Here is a 19,225-nt window from a genome sequence, read left to right as displayed (position 1 = left end):
TATGTTCTTTACAACATGAAACAAAATTAAAACTGGCCAAAAATAAGATCATCCTCTGCTCAGTTTTGGGAGCTTGTCTCACAGCAGTGATAGAGACCTGTTTTAAGTGAAGAAGTGAGGAAATAGCAGTAATAGATTCCCCATAAAACCTAGTTGAAATTTTGCAAAAACAATTAAATGAAGATAGAAACAAGATCTATATGTTGCGAGCTGCCCTTAGAGAGGAACATGTTAAGAATTCACATAATACTGATTCTTCTACAGAGGCAAAGGAAACTCCTCACATTAAACAGATCTATCCCCGTAAGGAACTTGAGGTGGTAAAAAATTGTGGGGAACACTGCTGTCCTCACTTGAGACCCTTGGTTCAAACAGAATATAACTATATTAATGATGAGGATCTTGACCCACATATCACAACTAAACAAATACCGTTCAGTGCTACCGAATTAGCTAAGCTGTAAAAAGTATTTGGGCACCTCCCACAAGAATCGGAGACACAATATGTCTTCCGAGTGTCCCTCAGTGGTGGAGATCAAATTAAATTAACCGAACAGGAGGCCACTGGGGATGTGGAGTCTTCTTAACAACAGGAGATCAGGAGATAAGCGTGATGCATGGTCCCTGACACAGGGTGCATCCTTCTGGACCGGGAGAATGAATCCTTTGGAAAGGGGTGACCCCCTGGCAATCGTTGACACCACCGACCAGCTCTTAGAAAGCGTCCACAAAGCCGCCTGCCTGCAAATCATCCATGAAAAGAAATTACATCCTGGTTTTGAATGCCCAATGCAATTACCTGTGAAGCCAGAACTAATGACCCCTTGAATTTGTGGGCTTCCAGAAACGCTTAAACCTACAGCAATGACTCTACAGAAAACCATAATGGCTTCAAGTCCTGTAGAAAGACTAGATAAGATTCCTCAGGAATTCCCCTGACCAAACTGGAACTACTGATCCTGGCTTCACTCCATACTCTTCCCCCTCACAGTCCTCAGCTTCTCAATCTGATTCACCTGCCAGTAACTGTAAAGTTTGGACATGGGGTGAAGTTGCAGTAGATCTGATTAATTATTGTAGACAATATGGACCTATAAAAACCCCAGAGGAGAAATCAGAGAAAACAAAAGGTGTTTGGTTTATTGGGGCTCTTCACAGTGAAAATATAGAGAAAGGAAAACAGATCTCTAACTGCCACCGTTGGTGGTTGTTGGGAATTCAAAAGTGGGTCCCCAAAGAGGTGATGGATGGTTTGCCCCTTGATAAATTGCAGAAAATAATAAAAAATTAGCACCAAATTCATCGTCTCAACCCAGTGCACCCCTCACTTCTCAGGAACCAAAACTAACCCTCCCCCAGCCTCTCCCACAGAACACGAGCAGCCAGCCAAAATTAACCCTCTGCCAGCTTCTCTCTTAGAATCCAGGCAGCCGAACCCTCCCCCGGGATTCTCAGAACATGGGCAGTGAACCAAATCCAATAGAGTTTTCGGGAAACTAATCTCTCTGCCGCTTACAGGTGGGCAAAGGGGCGGAGCTTGGGTTTATTTAAGAATGCTCACTAAAAATAAATCAGGAGATATATTAATCACAGCTATCATGGGGCCCAAAAGAGTACTAGTAACCTTTTTGATTGACACTGGGGCTCTCTGCACTAACAAAAAAGGATGCCCAGAGGTGTGGAATTGTTCCAACTAAGAGACAATGCTGTGTTCTTAATGCTCTGGGAACTACAGAATCTATGAATGTTGCCTCAGTCAAACTGACCCTCCCTGGAAATGAGCATCAACTAGTCATCAAAATGGTAATTGAGAACATTCCAAATAATTGATTAGGAATGTTTGTCCTTGCTGGGAGGCAGTGGGAAGACTCTGAGGGATTTCTGTGGTCTTTTGGCACACTGCCACTTAACATTAGGCTGCTTCAAACCGCACCCTCCCTACCATATAGTAAAACAATTAATGTAAAACAATACCCTCGACCTTCTGGTGCCAGAGAAGGTTTCAAACCGGTTATACAGGACTTGCAAAATGAAGGGCTAATAATTCACACACATTCTCCTTATAATTCACCCATATGGCCAGCCTGAAAAGCCAATGGAAAGTGGAGATTAACAGTAGATTTTTGCAGGCTTAATGCCAACACAGACCCTCTTACAGCAGCGGTCCCAAACTTAGCTGAGTTAATAACATCAATTCAAGAAAAGGCTCACTCAATCATGGCAATGGCAACAATGGATGTCAAAGACATCTTCTTTATGATACCTATACAGCCAGAAGATATGGACCATTTTGCCTTCACTTGGGAAAGGACAGCAATACACTTGCACTAGGCTTCCCCAAGGCTACAAACACTCCCCCACTTTGGCCCACCATGGAATTAGAAAAAAATACCCAAACCTGATCCTGTAGCTGATAATCAATACATTGATGACATTCTGGGGAGGGGGGCAGAGGGTTGAAATAGAGGTAGTAGAGGAACATCAGCAGAAAATAATTGCTCACTTAGAAAGTCTTGATTTGCAGATTCTCCCAGAGAAAATTCAGAAGCCTTCTCAGGAAGTGAAGTTTTTGGGAATTTGGTGGAAAGGAAGGAGGTATGACATTTATTCCACCCGATACCCTAACCTCTTTAGATCAGATTCAACTGCCTGAATTGAGGAAAGATCTCCAGCAAGCTCTAGGACTATTAGTGTTCTGGAGAAAACACATCCCAGATTTCTCAATAATTGCTAGGCCACTTTTTGACTTGCTGAGGAAAGGGGTGAAATGGGATTGGACTCCTTCTCAGGAAGAAGCATTGCAATGACTGATTTTTGAGGCAACAGCTCACCAAGCACTAGGCCCTATCCGTTCCACGGAATGGAATGGGGATTTCAGGCGGAATGGGGATTTGCCTCCTCAGGGCTATCAGTACACATTTGGCAGTGGGGTCCACTGCCAAATGGTTTTTATTCCTGTGGTTTCAAAGATGCTGAGAAAAGATACACTACCTGGGAAAAGGGATTGTTTTTGGTTAGCTTAGCTCTCCTAGAAGAGGAAAAAATTGCACAACAGACTATTGTATTAAGAGACCCTTTCAAAGTTATCAAAATTGTCACTAATGGGACCCCCCTCGCCTGACGGGGTAGCCCAAAGGGCCTCAGTTAGAAAATGGTATGCTCAGATGGAAGCCTACTGTAATACTGTCTCAATAATGGAAGATGCAGCTAAAAATCTAGCAATCCAAGACACTGAGAGCCTGGTTAGCAGCCAAGATGAATCTCCTCTGTAATCAAAGCTGCCCTTCCTTTCTCCCCTGAACAAGCAGCAAGTTCTTGGTTCACAGATGCCTCTGCAAAACGGGAAGGGAAGGTATGGAGATATAGAGCAGCTGCCTTACACATTTCATCTGGTGAAAGAATCATTACCAAAGGGGAAGGCAGCGCTCAGGCTGGGGAACTCATAGCTGTGTGGAGTGTTTTCCGATGTGAGGCACAGAACATTCCTCCTGTCTGCATTTACACCGACTCTTATGCAGTGCACAAAGGTTGTACCGAGTGGCTTCCTTTCCGGCAGCAAAATGATTGGGAAGTTCACAGAATTCCAGTGTGGCAAAAGGAAAAGTGGCAAGAAATTTTAGATGTCGCAGGCCAAGGAAATTTTGCTGTTGGTTGGGTAGCTTCTCACCAAACAGATGGAAACCCAGCAGGAGAGTGGAATAATAGAGCTCATGAACTAGGAAGACTCAGCCCCCTGAAAAAGGAACAAATTACTGAGGACTGGGATCAACTATTAGAATGGCTGCATGTAAAAAGACAGCACACAGGTGCGAAAGATTTGTACAAAGAAGCTCATGCTTGTGGTTGGCTGGTTACCAGGGAAATGTGTAAAACATGCGTATCAGCCTGCGAGCAATGTCGCAGGTGGCTGGAGAGACATCCTTTAGAAGATGACCCTCTGCATTTAAGAAAGGGTAAAGGCTTATGGGACGCGTGGCAGGCAGACTATATTGGCCCCTTTAAGAAGTCAGGAGGTAAACACTTTGTGCTAGTAGGAGTAGAACTTGTATCTGGGTTGGTTCAAGCTGATGCTTTGAAAAGAGCTACAGGTGATAATAGTTAAAGCTTTGCAGGGGTGCTTTGGAACTTTCCCAAAGCCACAGGAAATTCAATCTGATCACAGGTCCCACTTCACTGCTAGAGGTGTACAGCATTGGGCAAAAGGTGAAGAATTAAGTGGACATTCCATACCCCTTACTACCCTCAAGCTAAGGGGATCTTAGAAAGGACCAATGGTTTTTTGAAAGGACTTCTGAAGCCACGGGAGGGAAATTGGGACATTCCGCCATGGGAAGCTGTTAAAAGAGTGAACAGTAGATGGGGGGTGAATGGATGTCCCAAAACCACTGCCTTTTGCCCAACAGCTCCAAGCATCATTCCCACACTACGGGGACCTGACGATTCAAAAAATCCAGCACATTACCCTGGGCAACCTGTTCTGGTGGACCTCCCTACTGTAGGGGAAGTAGCACTAGTGCTGAAAACCCCTCTGAATAAATATGCATGGGTAGCCTGTGATGCTCTAGGGAAAGAGCTCGGATAAATATATGTGGGATAATCCCATCATTTTAACTCTTTTCTGCCTCTCAGTGGCAGGATTTCTGTTGTTTTTACTTTTACAGAAGAACCCCGAGGGACATGAGAATCATCAGAACCATGATAACACTGGTGATATTTTTCTGCATCCTACCCCAATTCCATGGACAGGATCCTGCTGAGTGGTTGTGGTCTGAAGCTACCCTCCATCCCACTAATGTTCTAGGAGCGTATCCCAAGGGTGGCCACCCAAACCTAGAGCCTATAGTGCTGCATGACCCCCAGGTATATGGTCCAAGTGAGTGGGGATGGGATCAGAAGGACTGGACTAGAACCCTAACTGGAACAACTGGTGAAATGATTGTGGTAGCATGCAGAAAAATGGAAGGATCTCTCTATGAGAAAGCCACCTCCATTACAGTTTCTGGAAATTTTATGGAACCAGGTGGGAAAAATGATTGGGATATCCCTTCAGCGAGACTATCCTACAAACAAGTGGGAGTGTGCCAAACAAATTCCCCTTACTCTGTGCTGCTGCCAGGAGTATGTTGGTAGTTACATTCTAGGTCCCAAAACGAACAATGTTGCAAGTACAAAGGATAGTAAAAATGAACCAATTGATTGCTGGCATAATTTTACTTTAACTAAACCAACTTATGTGACATGCCGCTGACAAAATAACTTGACCAACCCGTTAGGTTGAAAAGGCTTAGTTCATAAATTTAAGATAGAGGCTATAACAAAAGCCACACTGAGTACCGTAGTTACATCCCAGTGGATAGAAGGGACTGAGAGCATGAAGCCCACACTGAGTACCATAGTTACACCCCAATGGGTAGAAGGGACTGAGAGCACAAAGCTGACATTGAGTACAGTAGTTACATCCCAGTGGGCAGAAGGGACTGAGACTACAAAGCCCACATTAAGTACAATAGTTATACCCCAATTGGTAGAAGGGACTGAGAGTCCCCTTAGTCAATGTGTTACCGAATGGCCTTGGTCCCAGGCTTTTGTTCACTTCGCAGGAATGGGAAAAACAAAAAACCTGGCAGCTTCAAGGGGTAGTGGGAGAAGAAATTACCATAGGGTGCTGAATGATTAATGGAACTACTTATAGTAAAGCAATCTCAATCAGTGTTTTGACAGATCAGACAAATAAGCGCGAACAGGTTTGTACGCCCCCAAGCGTACAAGACTGTTGGCACAATTTTACATTAACACAAACTGCAGAAGTAGTTTGTCTTTGGTCCAAAAATACTGAAGGCCTTTCTCTTAAGTTCATAATAAATGGTATGAACCAACCTTCTTCTACCACCACTCCAGCCCAACCATTGCTTTATGCTTAGTCTGAGAATTTTTGAAATTGGACCGTATATAATCAGGAAAACTGGTCAACAACACATGTTGTTCAATCCGTCACGGTCTCTTAAACAAGTCAAATTGCTGATGCAAAACAATGTCTCAGAAATTCAGCCGGCCTGTTCGCCTTTTTTGCAGACTTCCTTTGAGGGTTGGACCACCTGGCTGTGAAAAGGGAGCTCTTTTAAAAAATGGATGCTAAGAGACATAACTGGTGTTGCTGGAACAGGTTTGGGAATTCTAATCATTGATTCAGAAGTACTAATGAATAAATTAGCTGCCACAAATAGAGATTTGACTAAATTTTAACAACCACTGCTGTGTTCCCAAAGCCAATAAGGATGACTTATTGTTATCAAACACATTACCAAATTGGGAGAAGGTAAATGTAAATGATGACAAATTGGTAATTGATGCACTCGGTGCTACACAAAACAACCTTTCTTTGGGTCTTAGCTGTATCCAGGCACAATTGTCGATGCAGTCAGTTGCTGCCTCAACTATAAGAGAAGGAGCAGAAGGAACTTTTCCTACTAAAATTCGGAAAATAATTTGGGACAGGGCCACTGATTTTGAAAGAGAATTCCAATCTTGGTGGAACTTGGTGAATTTTACTTATGACCCAATTACAAACACGGCCACAGCTCTTGTGTTAACCATACGCAATGCCTCAGTGCATTTGATATTTTCTATTATTGCATTAGGGCTGAATCATAATGGAGCTATTCTCTATCCTTCTGAACATAGATAATGGGGCCATCAAATTGGTAAAAAATGGCAAACAGTTAATTTGGAATCTTCTATTGTCCGAGAACAACGAGGGTTCATCTGTGAAAGCAATGCAATTATAGCTCAAGACATTTGTTTGGACACAGAGCAAAACGTCATTTTGAAATTCATCCTAACAAGACTTCTGAAACAGTCCTTATATACATAGGCAATGGGTGTGCATGCTTTAGAACTGCTTGTGATATTGTATTTATAGAAAATGTAGTCGTGGACACAAAAATAATTTGAATTTTTGTGCTTGTAACTTTATCAAAACTGCAAGACGTGATTTTTCTTATGAAGCTCCAGTTACCTCTCGTCACCTTTTACAATCCAATTAAAGACTGATTCACAAACTATTACCTACTCCCATTGGGGTGAACATTACTTTGGTAAAGCAATTGTTGCTTCACCAGGACTTAATCGAAATATTAGAGAAGATCAAGAAGAACGAACAGAAAGCACTGGTAACTGTTCATCACAATGTGAAAGAAGTACAGCATGTCATAGAGAGAGTAAGAAAAGATGCCGAGCACAGGTGGTGGGACACTCTTTTTGGGTCATCACCTACTGCCACAAGTGTTCTGAACAATACGTGTCATCCAATCATTATCCTTTAGATTCTAGTTTTGATTGGTTTTATCAGCAATCTTATTCATTATGAATTGGAGAATGATGAAACAGTTAACAAAATTGAAGTTTATAATTAATGCACACAACTTGGCTGATGTCCTCTTCACTGTAGACATCCCCAAGACTGTTGACACAAGGTGATTATAAATTAGAGTATGTGTTTTGAAATAATCCTCAATTTTCTTTTGTGATTTTGTGAAAATTACTTTTGATTTTTGGTGATTTGTTTTGAAAAAATTATTTTAAATACTTATTGTATTTGTTTATTGCTTTATTGCCTTTGATTATTTGTGATTTGTTTGGATCATTTGAAGAAATTGTTTTAAAAGAATATTGTTTTAATTATTATTAATTATATTTGTTTGTTTCCCTTTTCACCTTTTTCTATCTTTTCTTTTCCTTCTTTTCTCTTTCTCTCTCTACATACTGTCTCTGTTTTCTGGGATATGCTACCAACGTTTGACAAGTCCTGAAGACTTTGCAACAATACTATGAAACCCTGCTGATGAAGACCTTTGGAAGATTGTCATGAGTCACCGGCTGGTATGAGATGATCTGAAGTTCCCCTCATTTACCTCACGACCATCCATCCCCAGGACAGACATCGGGACCCTGAGGATCCTGATTGGAATTCTGGCCTGCCAGTGGTGGATGAACACCAAAAATCCTGAGGCCCCTGAGCAGAATTCTGGCCTGCCAAGTGATTGTTCACAGCTGTGTCTTCAGTGACTGCTTCTACCAGGGCCTGCCAAAGGGCGACCCAGCCTATATGCTTGCACCTGCTTCACGACAATAGACCAGGAATTTTCCCACCTCTTGGCCAGATGAACTTGCTGGGGCAACTTGGTAGCCCCCCCATGGAAAATCCTTCCTCTGCTCCACTACCACCGTGAGGCACCGAGGTTGAAGCCCCCCTACCAAGGACTGAGACTGAGACACCTGTAATTCTGATGCAGGGGTGCTGGCCTGACTGAAGCAGGATGCCTGCTGAGTGTTGCCTACAGATGTGCCTACAGGACCTAGACTGGTTTCCCACAGAAAGCAGTCCTGAAACAATATTTCAATAGACTTCTTCTTCTTGATTGTATCTCTTCCCCCTCAGCCATTTCAAGATCTGTTTCCCCCTCAGCAATGGACTATAACAGAACTTTGAGTTAACCAGGACTTTTGAGACCATCCCAATGTGACTAGGCAAACTCCATCAGTTGGACTATGAGGACTGCGTCTCTCCACCTTTGGTAGCTATACTCCCTCTCTCTTTCTCCCCCTTTTTTCTGTTTTTTTCTTCCTTTCCCTAATTCCTTTCACACATTTGCTGTGGTCATTTTATAAAGGTGCATTTGTTTTTGATTGATACTGCAATCCCCTTTCCATGTTACGTTTTGCACTCTGAGATCAGTTAACAAACCATTACCACCCCCGTTCGTACAGCGGATCGTGACAGGGAGGGGATAGGAGTGGGGAAGGGTCTGGGAATGGGGGATGATCTGGAACTGGGGCGGGGTCTAGGAGTGGGGAGGGGTCCAGGATTGTGGGCATGGGTCCATTCCGGGATTCGGCAGAGGTCTCTCCCCGGGGTCAGGGACCATTACTGGGTTGAGGTGTCTCCCCTTCCTGATCCCATTCCCATTCCTGATCTCGCCGCTGCTTCCAGGGAATGGTTCTGATCTCAACCCTGACCACAAACCTGAGGGGGTCAAACACCCCAAATCCTGGGGTCAAGCCCCCGACCCCAAATCCTGGGGGCTCCAACACTGTGGGGGGAGGTCAAACATCCCTAAACCCAAAGTCTGGGATGTCAACATCCCCCCTCCACCCTGAAACCCAAATTTTAGGATCAAACCCCCCAAATCCCAGGGTGTCAAACACTCCCCAATTCCCAGATGTTGGGGTTGAATCTCCATGGCCCCAAATCCTGGGGTTTAAAACATCTGGGATGTCCACCACCCCCAATTCCCAAAGTGTGGGGTCAAATATCTCCAAATCCTAAATCCTGAGGCGCCAAACACCCTCAATCTCCAAAGTCTGGGGTTAAAACCCCCAATCCCCAACTCCTGGGGTTTGAAATATCTGGGGTGTCCAACCCTCCTCACCCCCAAAATCTGGGGTCCAATCCCCTGATCCCCAAATCCTGGGGTCAAAACCCCCCAAATCTCAAATCCTGGTCAAATACCCCCAAACCCCAAACCCTGGGGTGTCAAACGCCCCAACCCCCAAATTTAAGGACGAAATCCCCCAGTCCCCGAAGTCTGGGGGGTCACGCCCCCCCCAGTCCCCAACATCCCCCTAAAACCACTCCAGCCCTGGGGGGCACAGTGGGGTTTATTTGGGAAAGCTCCAGGTGCAATGTCTGCAGAGAGACCCTGGGTACAATGCTGGCAAAGACCCCAAAAACCCCTTGGGAACCCCAGAAACCTGTGGGGGAGTGGGAAAAGGGGATTTGGGCTTATCTGGGATGGGGGCAGCTCCAGGTGCAATGTCTACAGAGAGACCCTGGGTACAATGCTGGGAAAAACCCCCAAAAACTCCTCAGGAACCCCAAAAGCCCCCGGGGGGCTGAGATAGTGGATTTGGGATGGGGATCCAGGGTGGAAGAAGGGGATGTGGGGTTGAAAAAGAAGGATTTAAGATGAAAAAAGGAGATTTTGGGGTAAAAAAGGAATTTTGGGTGGGGGAAGGGGGATTTAGGGTGGGGAGGAGAAAAGGGGGATTGGGGTAGAAAATGAGGGATTTAGGATGCAGAAAGATTTTGGGTGGAAAAAGAGGATTTAGGGTGGGCAGGGAAGCACTTGGGGTGGGAAAAGAGGATTTGGGGTTAAAAAAGGAGATTTTGGGTGGGAAAAGGGGATTTAGGGTGGGCAGGGAAGGATTTGGGGTGGAAAAGGGTTATTTGGGGTAGATAAAGGAGATTTGGGGTGAAAAAAAAAGGATTTCGGGTGAAAAAAACAAGATTTGGGGTGGGGAATTGAGGTGGAAAAGGGAGATTTTGGGATGGGAAAAGGGATTTGGGAACCCACAAAGGATTTGGGCTGGAAAAAAAAAATTTGAAGTGGGAAAAAGGAGGATTTGGGTTTAAAAAAAGGAAGATTTGGGCCGAGCTGAACTTACCTGGGGGAGTGGGGGTGTGGGGGTGTTTGGAGCAGGGCCAGGACCATTTCTGGGGCAGTTTTCTGGGATTTTGGAGTATTTTTCTGGGATTTGGGAGCAGTTTTATGGGATTTAGGGTATTCTGGGGTGGTTTTGAGGGATTTTAGGGTGTTTCTATGGGATTTTGGGGGTGGCTTGGAAGGATTTTAAGGTGTTTTGGGGCAGGTTTTGGGTATTTAGGGGCAGTTTTGAGGCGCTTTTTTGGATCTTGGGTATTTCAGGCCTTTTTTGGGGGGGGGGTTAGGGGTATTTTGGTGGGGTTTGGGGTGTTTTGGGTCACTTTTTGGCAAAAGAGATCTTCATGGCGTTGCTCTGGGTGATCTTGAAGCCCTGCAGGGCCTCACGGGCAGCGCCCGCCTGCACCTCTGTGTCGAACTCCACGAAGGCGATGTCGTGGCGCCCGGGCACCAGGCGCACCTCCTTGAACCCTGGGAACCTGAGACGGGGAACGGGGTCAGGAGAGCCTGAAAAAATCTGGGACTGTTCTCCCAGAAACCTGGGAACGTTCCCCAAAAAATCTGGCAATGTTCCCCCAGAAGCCACGGAATGTTCCCCTAGAAACTTGGGAAGGTTCCCCCAGAAACCCAGGAAGGTTCCCCAAAAATCGGGGAATGTCCCCCAAAAATATTCCAGAAATGGTCCCCCAAAAAATCAGAAATGTTCCCCAACAAAACCAGAAATGTACCCCCCAAAAATCCAGAAGCATCCCGCCCAAAAAACCCTGAAACAGCCTCTCTTAGAAATCCAGCACCATTCCCAAATATCCAGCAAAGTTCCCCAAAAAATCCAGAAACTTCTCTCAAAAACCCAGAAATATTCCCCAAAAAACCCGAGAACCTAAAAATTTCTCCCAAAAATCCGGAAGCATTCCCCCCAAAAAACTTGGAAACATTCCCAAAAAGATCCACCTACATCCCCCCAAAATCCAGAAACACTTCAAAAAAAGTTCCAGAAATCCAACTCCCCATAAAAGTCCAGAAATGCTCCCCAAATATCCAGAATTTCCCCTCAAATTCCAGACTCTTTCCCCGCAAAAGATCCAGAAATCCAACTGCACCAAATATCCAGAAATATCCCCAAAAATATCCAGCAACACTCCCCAAAAACCCAGAAATCCAACTCCATAAACGTTTCCCAAAGTCTGGAAACATCTCCCTCCAAAAAAAATCCAGAAACATTCCCCCAAAAATCCAAGGCATCCCCCACCTGACTCCTCTCAAAATACCCCAAAAAATCCCAAAATTGCCCCAAATTCCAGGAATGCCATCAAATGCCCCCTAGGGAGCTCCTGGATTCCCAATGCCTGGGAATTTGGGATGGGGGATTAGGGTCAGGAGAAGCTGAGAATTTGGGGAAATCCCCGAGAAATCCAAGGCGGAGAGCCCGAGTTTGGGAAAACCCCCAGTATTGGGAAATTACCCCCAAAATCCAACTGAAACGCTCTCAAAATGGTTTGCGAATCTCAGAATGTCCCTCAAAATCCCAAAATATCCCCAAGAACCCCAGAAGTCCTGCAGGATTTCCCCAAAATTCCAGGGAAATGCTCTGAAAATCTTTCAATGTTCAACTCCCCAAAAATCCAACAACCCCAAAAATTCCGAAACATTTCCAAAAATTCAACATCCCAAAATCAAAAATCCAACTCCAAATCCCACTTAAACATTCTCAAAATCCCCAAAACCACAACCCAACACCCCCCAAAATCCAGAAATATCCCACAAGATACCAAAAAATTCCACCAAGTCCAGAAACGTTCCCCCAAAATCCAACCCCCAAAAATTCTCCTCCAAGATCCCACAAAAACCCTCCCAAAATTGTTAAAAATCTCCAAAATCCAACCTCCCTAAAAATCCAGAAACATTCCCCCACCCCCCAACCTTCCTGAAAAAATCCAGAAAGATTGCCAAAAATCCAAAAGTGTGCCCCAAAACCCCCAGAAATACAACTCCCCAAAAGTCCAGAAATGTTCCCCAAAAAAATCCAGGAGTGTCCCCCAAAACATCCAGAAACCTTTCCCCCCAAAACATCCAGAAACATTTCCCCCAAAAATTGAGAAATGGTCCTCAAAAAGTCCAGAAACATCCCCCCAAAAACCCCAATAAACTCAAAAATTGAGGATCTTTCCCCAAAAAAATCCATAACTGTCCCCCCAAAAAGCCAGAAGCTTTCCCCACAGAAAATCCTGAAAAATTCCCCAAAATCAAGGAACTTCCTTTCAAAATCCACTAATGTTCCCCCAAATATCTGGAAACATTCCTCAGACTCTAGAAACTTTCTTAAAAAAACCACAGAAATATTCCCCCAAAAATTCATAAACCTGTCCCCCCCAGTCCAGAAAGTTTCTCCAAAAAAAATCCTGAACCATGCCCAAAAATCGTGGAACTTCCCCCAAAAACTCCAGAGCCATTCCCAAATAAACCCAGAAATCCAACTCCCCAAAAAACCCAAAAAACATTCCTCAAAAAAATCTGGAAACATTCCTGCAAAAACCCAGAAATTCCCTCACAAAAAATCCAGAACTTCCCCCCAAATCCTGATATTTTCAAAAAAAAAAAAATCCAGCCCAAAGCCCTCCTCACCTCTCTCCACCCCTTCCAAGCCCCAGAATTCCCCAATCCCCCAAACCCTGCCCAGAATTCCCAGAATTGCCCGAGATCTCACTGGTTGAAGAGCATGGAGAGCATCAGCTCGTTGGTCTCCTCAGGGAGGTTGGTCAGGAACAGGATGTGGTTCGGGGGGTTTTCCGACAGCTGTGGGGAATGAGAGGAAAACCCCAAAATCAGCACCAAATCTGCCCCAAATCAGGCCCAAAATCTACCTAAAGTCACACTGTATACACCCTATAAAATCTGCCCAAAAATCACATCAAAATCCTGGAAAAAACCCCATAAAAATCAGTGCAAAATGCCACCAACCCCCCCCCCCCCCCAAAAATCTCTCTAAATAATCCCCCAAAAAAATCTCTGCAAATGTGACCAAAAACTCACCAAAATTCCACCCAAAAGACCACAAAATTAATGCCAAAAATCCTCACAAAAAATGCGTCAAAGCCCACAGAAATCCCTCAAAATCCCCCAAAAATCCCCCAAAAATCACCCCCAAAATTCCCCTAAATCTCATGGAAAAAATCTTCAATAAGTCCCACTAAATCCCCATGAAAATCTCACAGAATCCATGCAGAAAAATCTGCACAAAAATTCCCCCCAAAACCCCCAAATTACACAAAATCCACCCCAAAAAATCCCTCAAAACCATCCAAAATATCCCCTTAAAATATTGCACAAAAATTGCCCCAAAAGCCACAAAATCCACTGCAAATCCATTCAAAAAATCCATATCAAAATCCCACTAAAACCCTCACAAATCCACCAAAAAATGCCCCCAAGTCCCCTCAATCCTACCAAAAAACTCAGGAAATCCACCCCAAAAATCCCCACCAAAAATTCCCTCAAAATCCCACCAAAATCCATCCCAAAAGTGCCACAAGTCCTCTAAATCACTCAGGTTCTGGGGTCACTCACGGGCTGTGGGGTAGGGATCGGCGCCATTCCAGGCTGTGGGGCCATTCCCGGGGGAATTCCGGGATTTGGGGCCATTCCTGGGGCTGGAATCATGCCCGGGGGGGGGATGTAGGGCGGTTGTCCCCCCAGGTGCGGCAGCATCCGGGGCGGCTGCGCCAGTGGTGGCATCCCCTGAGGAGAGACCCCAACACATCCCAAATCATTCCAAAGGCACAGACAGAATCCCAAAGTTATCCCAAAAGTACAGTGAGAATCCCAAATCAATGTAAAATTATGCCAAATCCACATGGAATTATCCCTGAATTACCCTACAGACACGTGGCCCAAAAAAACCCCCAATTTTCCCAAAACTATGAAAAATTACCTCAAATTACCCCAAACTTACCCTGAATAACCCCAAAATTACCCCAAATTATCCCAAAATTACACCAAACAACCTCAAAATTACTCCAAATAACCCCAAAGGCACACAAAGAACCCAAATTAACTCAAATCCGCCCCAAATCCCATCCAAATCCCCCCATGCCCTCCCAAAATGCCCAGGAACAATCCCAAATCCCCTGGAATGATCCCAGAATCCCCCAGAATGATCCCAAATTACCCAAAATCCCCCAGAACCATCCCCCAAATCCTCTGGAATGATCCCAAATCCCCACAAATCCCCCAAAATCCTCTGGAACAATCCCAAAACCTCCCTGAACCTTTCCCCAAACCCCCTGGAATGATCCCAAAATCCCCTGGAACCATCCCAAAACCCCATTAAACAATCCCAAATCTCCTAAGAACGATCCCCAAAATCCCATAAAATGATCCCAAATCATCCTGAACCATCCGCAAATCCCCCAAAACATCCCCAAAATTCCCCACAAATGCCCCAAATTCCCATAAACCGATTCCAAATCCCCCAGGACTGATCCCAAAATCCCCTAAACCGATCCCAAATTCCTGGCACTCACAGGCACTGTCCCCTGTGCCCCAATCCTAAATCCCATAAATCCACCCCAAAATGATGCCAAAGTCCCACTAAACAATCCCAAACCCCCTGTAGTGATCCCAAATGCCCTGGGAACAATCCCCAAATCCCCGAAAGCCATCCCAAATGCCCCTGGCACTCACGAGCACTGCCTTCTGTGCCCCGTTCCCAATCCCAAATCCTATAAATGACCCCAAATCTCATAAATGATCCTATAAATCTCCTGGGACCCACTGGCACCACCCCCTGTGCCCTGATTCTGATCTCAAAATTCCACAGATGACCCCAAATCCCATGAATGGTCCCAAATCCCATGAATGACCCCAAAGCCCATAAAACAATCCCATAAATACCCTGGCACTCATGGGCACTGACCCTTGTGCAACAATCACAAAATCCACAAATTACCCCAAATCCCATAAATGATCCTATAAATCTCCTGGCACTGACAGGCACCACCCCCTGTGCCCTGATTCTGATCCCAAAATCCCACAAATGACCCCAATCCCATAAATGATCCCAAATCCCATAAAACAATCCCATAAATCCCACGAACGACCCCAGTGTGATCAAACAATCCCCCGGCACTCACGGGCACTGCCCCCTGCGTCGCCCCCTGCGCTCCAGCCCCGCTCTTTTTGGGGCCAGGGGCTTCTCCCCCCTTGGCTTTGCGCTTGTCCCGTTTGCGCTCCCGGTCCCGATCCCGCTCCCGCTCCACGAACGTTCCCTTCATCTTGGCGATGATGTCCGAGTCCGTCTTGGCGTACTGGATCCGCTGGGACAGCACATTCCCGGGATTGAGGCATTTGGGGGATTTCAGAGCATTTGGGGCATCTCTGAGAGGGATTTTGGGGTTTTGGGGCTTTCCAATGGATTTTTGGAGGTTCCAAAGAGGATTTGGGGTTGCTCCATGGGATTTTGGGGTGGTTCCAGAAGATTTGGGATCAGTCCAGCGGGATGTGGGGACGGTTCAGGGGGTTTTGGGGTTGTTCCCAAGGATTTTGAGGGGATCTGGGGAGGACTTGGGGCTTTCTGAGAGATTTAAGACTTTCTCAAGGATTTGGGGGAGTTCCAAAAGAGATTTTGGGTTTTTCAAGGAACTCTGGGAAGTCCTAGAAAGGGTTTTGCAAATTTCAGAGGGATTTGGGGGAATTTAGAGGGGATTTGGGGGAGTTCCAAGAGAGATTTTGGGGTTTTCCATGGGATTTTCAGGGATTCTACAGGATTTGAGGAGATTCCAGACAGAACCTGGGAGAGTTCCAAGAGCAATTAGGGACATTTTGGAGGAATTTTGGGAAGTCCAAGAAGAAATTTTGGGAGAATTCAGAGGAATTTGAGAGGTTCCAACAGGGATTTGGGGATTTCCAAGGGGGATTTTGGGGTTTTCTGAGGGATTTGGGAGAGATTCAAGGAGGGATTTGGGGAGTTTCTGAGGGATTTTGGGAGCGTCTGAGGGGTTTTAGGGAATTTCAAGAAGGAATTTGGGGGAATTTGAGGAGGTTTCAGGGGAGGATTTTGGGATTTTCCAAGGGATTTTCAGGGGTTCTGAGGGATTTGGGAAAGGTTCCAGAAAGGATTTGGGGATTTTCAGATGGCATTTGGGGGAGCTCCAAGAGGAATTTGGCACTATTTCAGGAAGTCCTAGCAGGGATCTAGGAATTTCTGAGGGATTTTGAGGGAATTCAGAAAGATTTAAGAGGGATTTGGGAGTTTCTGAGGAATTTGGGGGAATTCAGAGAGATTTTGGAGGAGCTCCAAGAGGGATTTGGGGGTTTCCAACAGAGTTTTGGGGCTTCCATGTTGAATTTGTGGTTTCATCATGGGTTTGCCACAGAAGGGAAAGCTTTGGGAATTCCTGGCTATATTTCAGGGGTTTTCCAGGAATTTTGGGATTTCTCCCAGGATTTGGTTCTCACTGGGTTTGGCCGTAGCAGAGGAAGCTTTGGGGCAGGTCCTGGTTGGATTTTGGTGCATTCCTAGTGGGATTTGGGGATTTTTTTTTTGGTGGGATTTTGGGGATATTTGAGGCTGAATTTAAATTTTTTCCCCAAAAATTCAGTTTTTTCCCCCAAAATCTGTGGATTTTTCCCATAATTTGAGCATTTTCCCCCAGAATTTGTCTCTCACCGTAAACTTGTCATAAAATGGGAACCTTTGGGGTGGTCCTGGTTGAATTTTGGGGATATTTGATGCTGCATTTCAGGGGTTTTCCCCCCAGGAATTAAGGATTTGCCCCAAAATTCCAGGATTTTTTCCCCAAAATGTCAGTTTTCTGCCCAAAATGTCACAATTTTCCCTCAGGTTTGGGTATCACCATGCGCTTGTTGTAGAAGGGGAAGCCTTAGGGTGTTCAGGGTGAATTTGGAGGATTACAGGTTGGATTTTGGGGATACTTGAGGCCAGATTCTGGCGGTTTTTTCCCCAGAATTACATTTTTTCCCCAGAATGTCACATTTTTTTCATTAAGTTTCAGTCCCACTGTGGGCTTGTCATAGAAGGGGAAGCTTTGACTCCTAGTTTGACTTGAGACTGTTCTCAGGGGATTTTTGGTAGATTTCCAGATGGATTTTGGTTTTTTTTCCCAGGAATTCAGTTTTTTTCCCAAAATACCAGGATTTTTTCCCAAAACTCCAGTGTTTTTCCACAAAATTTGTGTTTCACCATGGGTGTGTCATAGAAGAGGAAATTTTGGGGTGCTCAGGGTGAATTTGGAAGGATTGTAAGTTAGATTTTGGGGATATCTGAGGTCAGATTTTGGTGGTTTTTCCCTAGAGTTACAGTTTTTTCCCAAAATATCAGAGTTTTCCCCCAATCTCTGTCTCACCATGGGTTTGTCGTAGAAGGGGAAGCCCTGCATGGAGCGCAGGGCATTGGTGGCGCTGCTCATCTCCTTGAAGATGACAAAGGCCTGGCCCCGCATGCGAAGACTGCGCGACACCAAAATGTCCAAAATCTGCCCAAACTGCGAGAAAATGGCGTAGAGGGACTTCTTCAGCTCTGGGGACAGAGTGACAGCACGGTGATACACATGGGGACATCACAGTGACAGTGGGGACACACAAGGGACAGCCTGAACCCCTGGTGACACTCACAGACACTCTCAAACCCCCCCCAGACCCCCCTCACCATCCTTCTTGATCTTCTCGTTCAGGTTGTTGATGTAGATGGTGTGGTTGGGCCGGGGGTCCTGCACTGCCATGGCCAGGACTCCTCTGTGGGGACAGGAGGGCTTTAGGGGACATCTGTGAGGGCTGCGACCCCTTCACCCCCGGGGACCCCCTTTAGGTGCCCCCAGATCCACCTAAACCCCCCCAAATTACCCACAGACCCGCCCAGTTCCCCCAAATTGACCCCAGACCCACCTGAGACACCCCCCAAATTCCCCCCAGACTCACCTCAGAACCCCCCAGATGCTCCGCATCCCCCTCAGACCCCTCTAAATCCACCTGAGAACCCTCCAGACCCTCTCAAGCTCCTCCCCAAGCCCCTCAGACTCCTCAAAGCCCCCTCAGACTGCCTCATTCCCCCCCAAACCGACCTCAGATCCCCCTATTTTCCCTTAACCCCCCCTCCAAAATCCCCCATTTCTCCTCAGACTCACCTCAGACCCCCCTAACCAACCTCAATCTCCCCATTTCTGCCCAGACTCACCTCAGAGCCCCCCCCCATTTCCCCCCAGTTCCACCTCAGACCCCGCAAAAACCCCTCAAACTACCCAAAGCTCCTCCAAACCACCTCGGACCACTCAATTCCCCTACACCCACCTCAAACGCCCCCAGTTCCTCTCAAATCCCCCCAAACCTCCCCAATTCCCTTCACGTTCGCCCCAGATCCACCTTACACCCCACAAAAGCCCCTCAAACAACCCCAATTGCCCCCAAACGCATTCCCGACCCACCTCAGATACCCATCTTTTCCCTCCAGTTTCCCCCCCCGGACCAACCTGACATCCCCCTAATTATCCCTCAGACCCCGCAAAAATGCCTCAGACCCGCCCAACTCCCGCCCACTTCCCCTCAGAACCGCCTCAACCCCTACTCATTTCCCCCCAAAGCCATCTAAGACAACTCCATTCCCCTCATACCCCACCTCAGCTCCCTCCTCAGCCGCTCTCCCCTCACGACCGACTGCCGCCGCCACTACTACTGTTACTGATACTACTGCTGCTACCGCGACCGCGTCCACCGCGTGCGCGGGCCCTTCCAACCAATAGCTGCGCGATCCTCCCCAAACTAACCACTCATCGTGC

At 46.1% G+C, this 19,225-nt stretch overlaps 1 protein-coding gene and 1 pseudogene across 3 annotated transcripts; one reads left to right on the top strand and one right to left on the bottom strand.

Annotated features, from left to right (window-relative positions):
• The first annotated feature begins 200 nt into the window (after positions 1-200).
• LOC139605290 (uncharacterized) lies at positions 201-939 on the top strand (annotated as a pseudogene).
• Positions 940-9,639: 8,700 nt separating this feature from the next.
• On the bottom strand, positions 9,640-19,215 carry SNRPA (small nuclear ribonucleoprotein polypeptide A). Of its 3 annotated transcripts, none has more exons than XM_071456636.1 (7): positions 19,066-19,215; positions 18,103-18,188; positions 17,801-17,973; positions 15,569-15,751; positions 14,004-14,174; positions 13,144-13,232; positions 9,640-10,918 (listed from the first exon to the last, which is right to left on the bottom strand). In XM_071456636.1, the coding sequence occupies exons 2-7, from the start codon at positions 18,173-18,175 to the stop codon at positions 10,759-10,761; spliced, it is 849 nt and encodes a 282-aa protein (XP_071312737.1). In that variant the 5' UTR covers positions 18,176-18,188; positions 19,066-19,215; the 3' UTR covers positions 9,640-10,758. The 3 variants fall into 3 exon arrangements, with proteins under 3 accessions (XP_071312737.1, XP_071312741.1, XP_071312740.1); XM_071456640.1 differs by having other exon boundaries at positions 19,098-19,167; XM_071456639.1 differs by lacking the exon at positions 19,066-19,215 and adding an exon at positions 18,920-18,943.
• Between the last annotated feature and the right edge of the window lie 10 nt (positions 19,216-19,225).

The sequence above is a fragment of the Agelaius tricolor genome, unplaced genomic scaffold (genome assembly GCF_023055355.1).
Source record: "Agelaius tricolor isolate 1412-34295 unplaced genomic scaffold, bAgeTri1.0.p SCAF_63, whole genome shotgun sequence".
NCBI classification, from domain to species: Eukaryota; Metazoa; Chordata; class Aves; order Passeriformes; family Icteridae; genus Agelaius; species Agelaius tricolor.
Note: the sequence above shows the minus strand (reverse complement) of the source record. Positions and strands in the feature narration are given on the sequence as shown.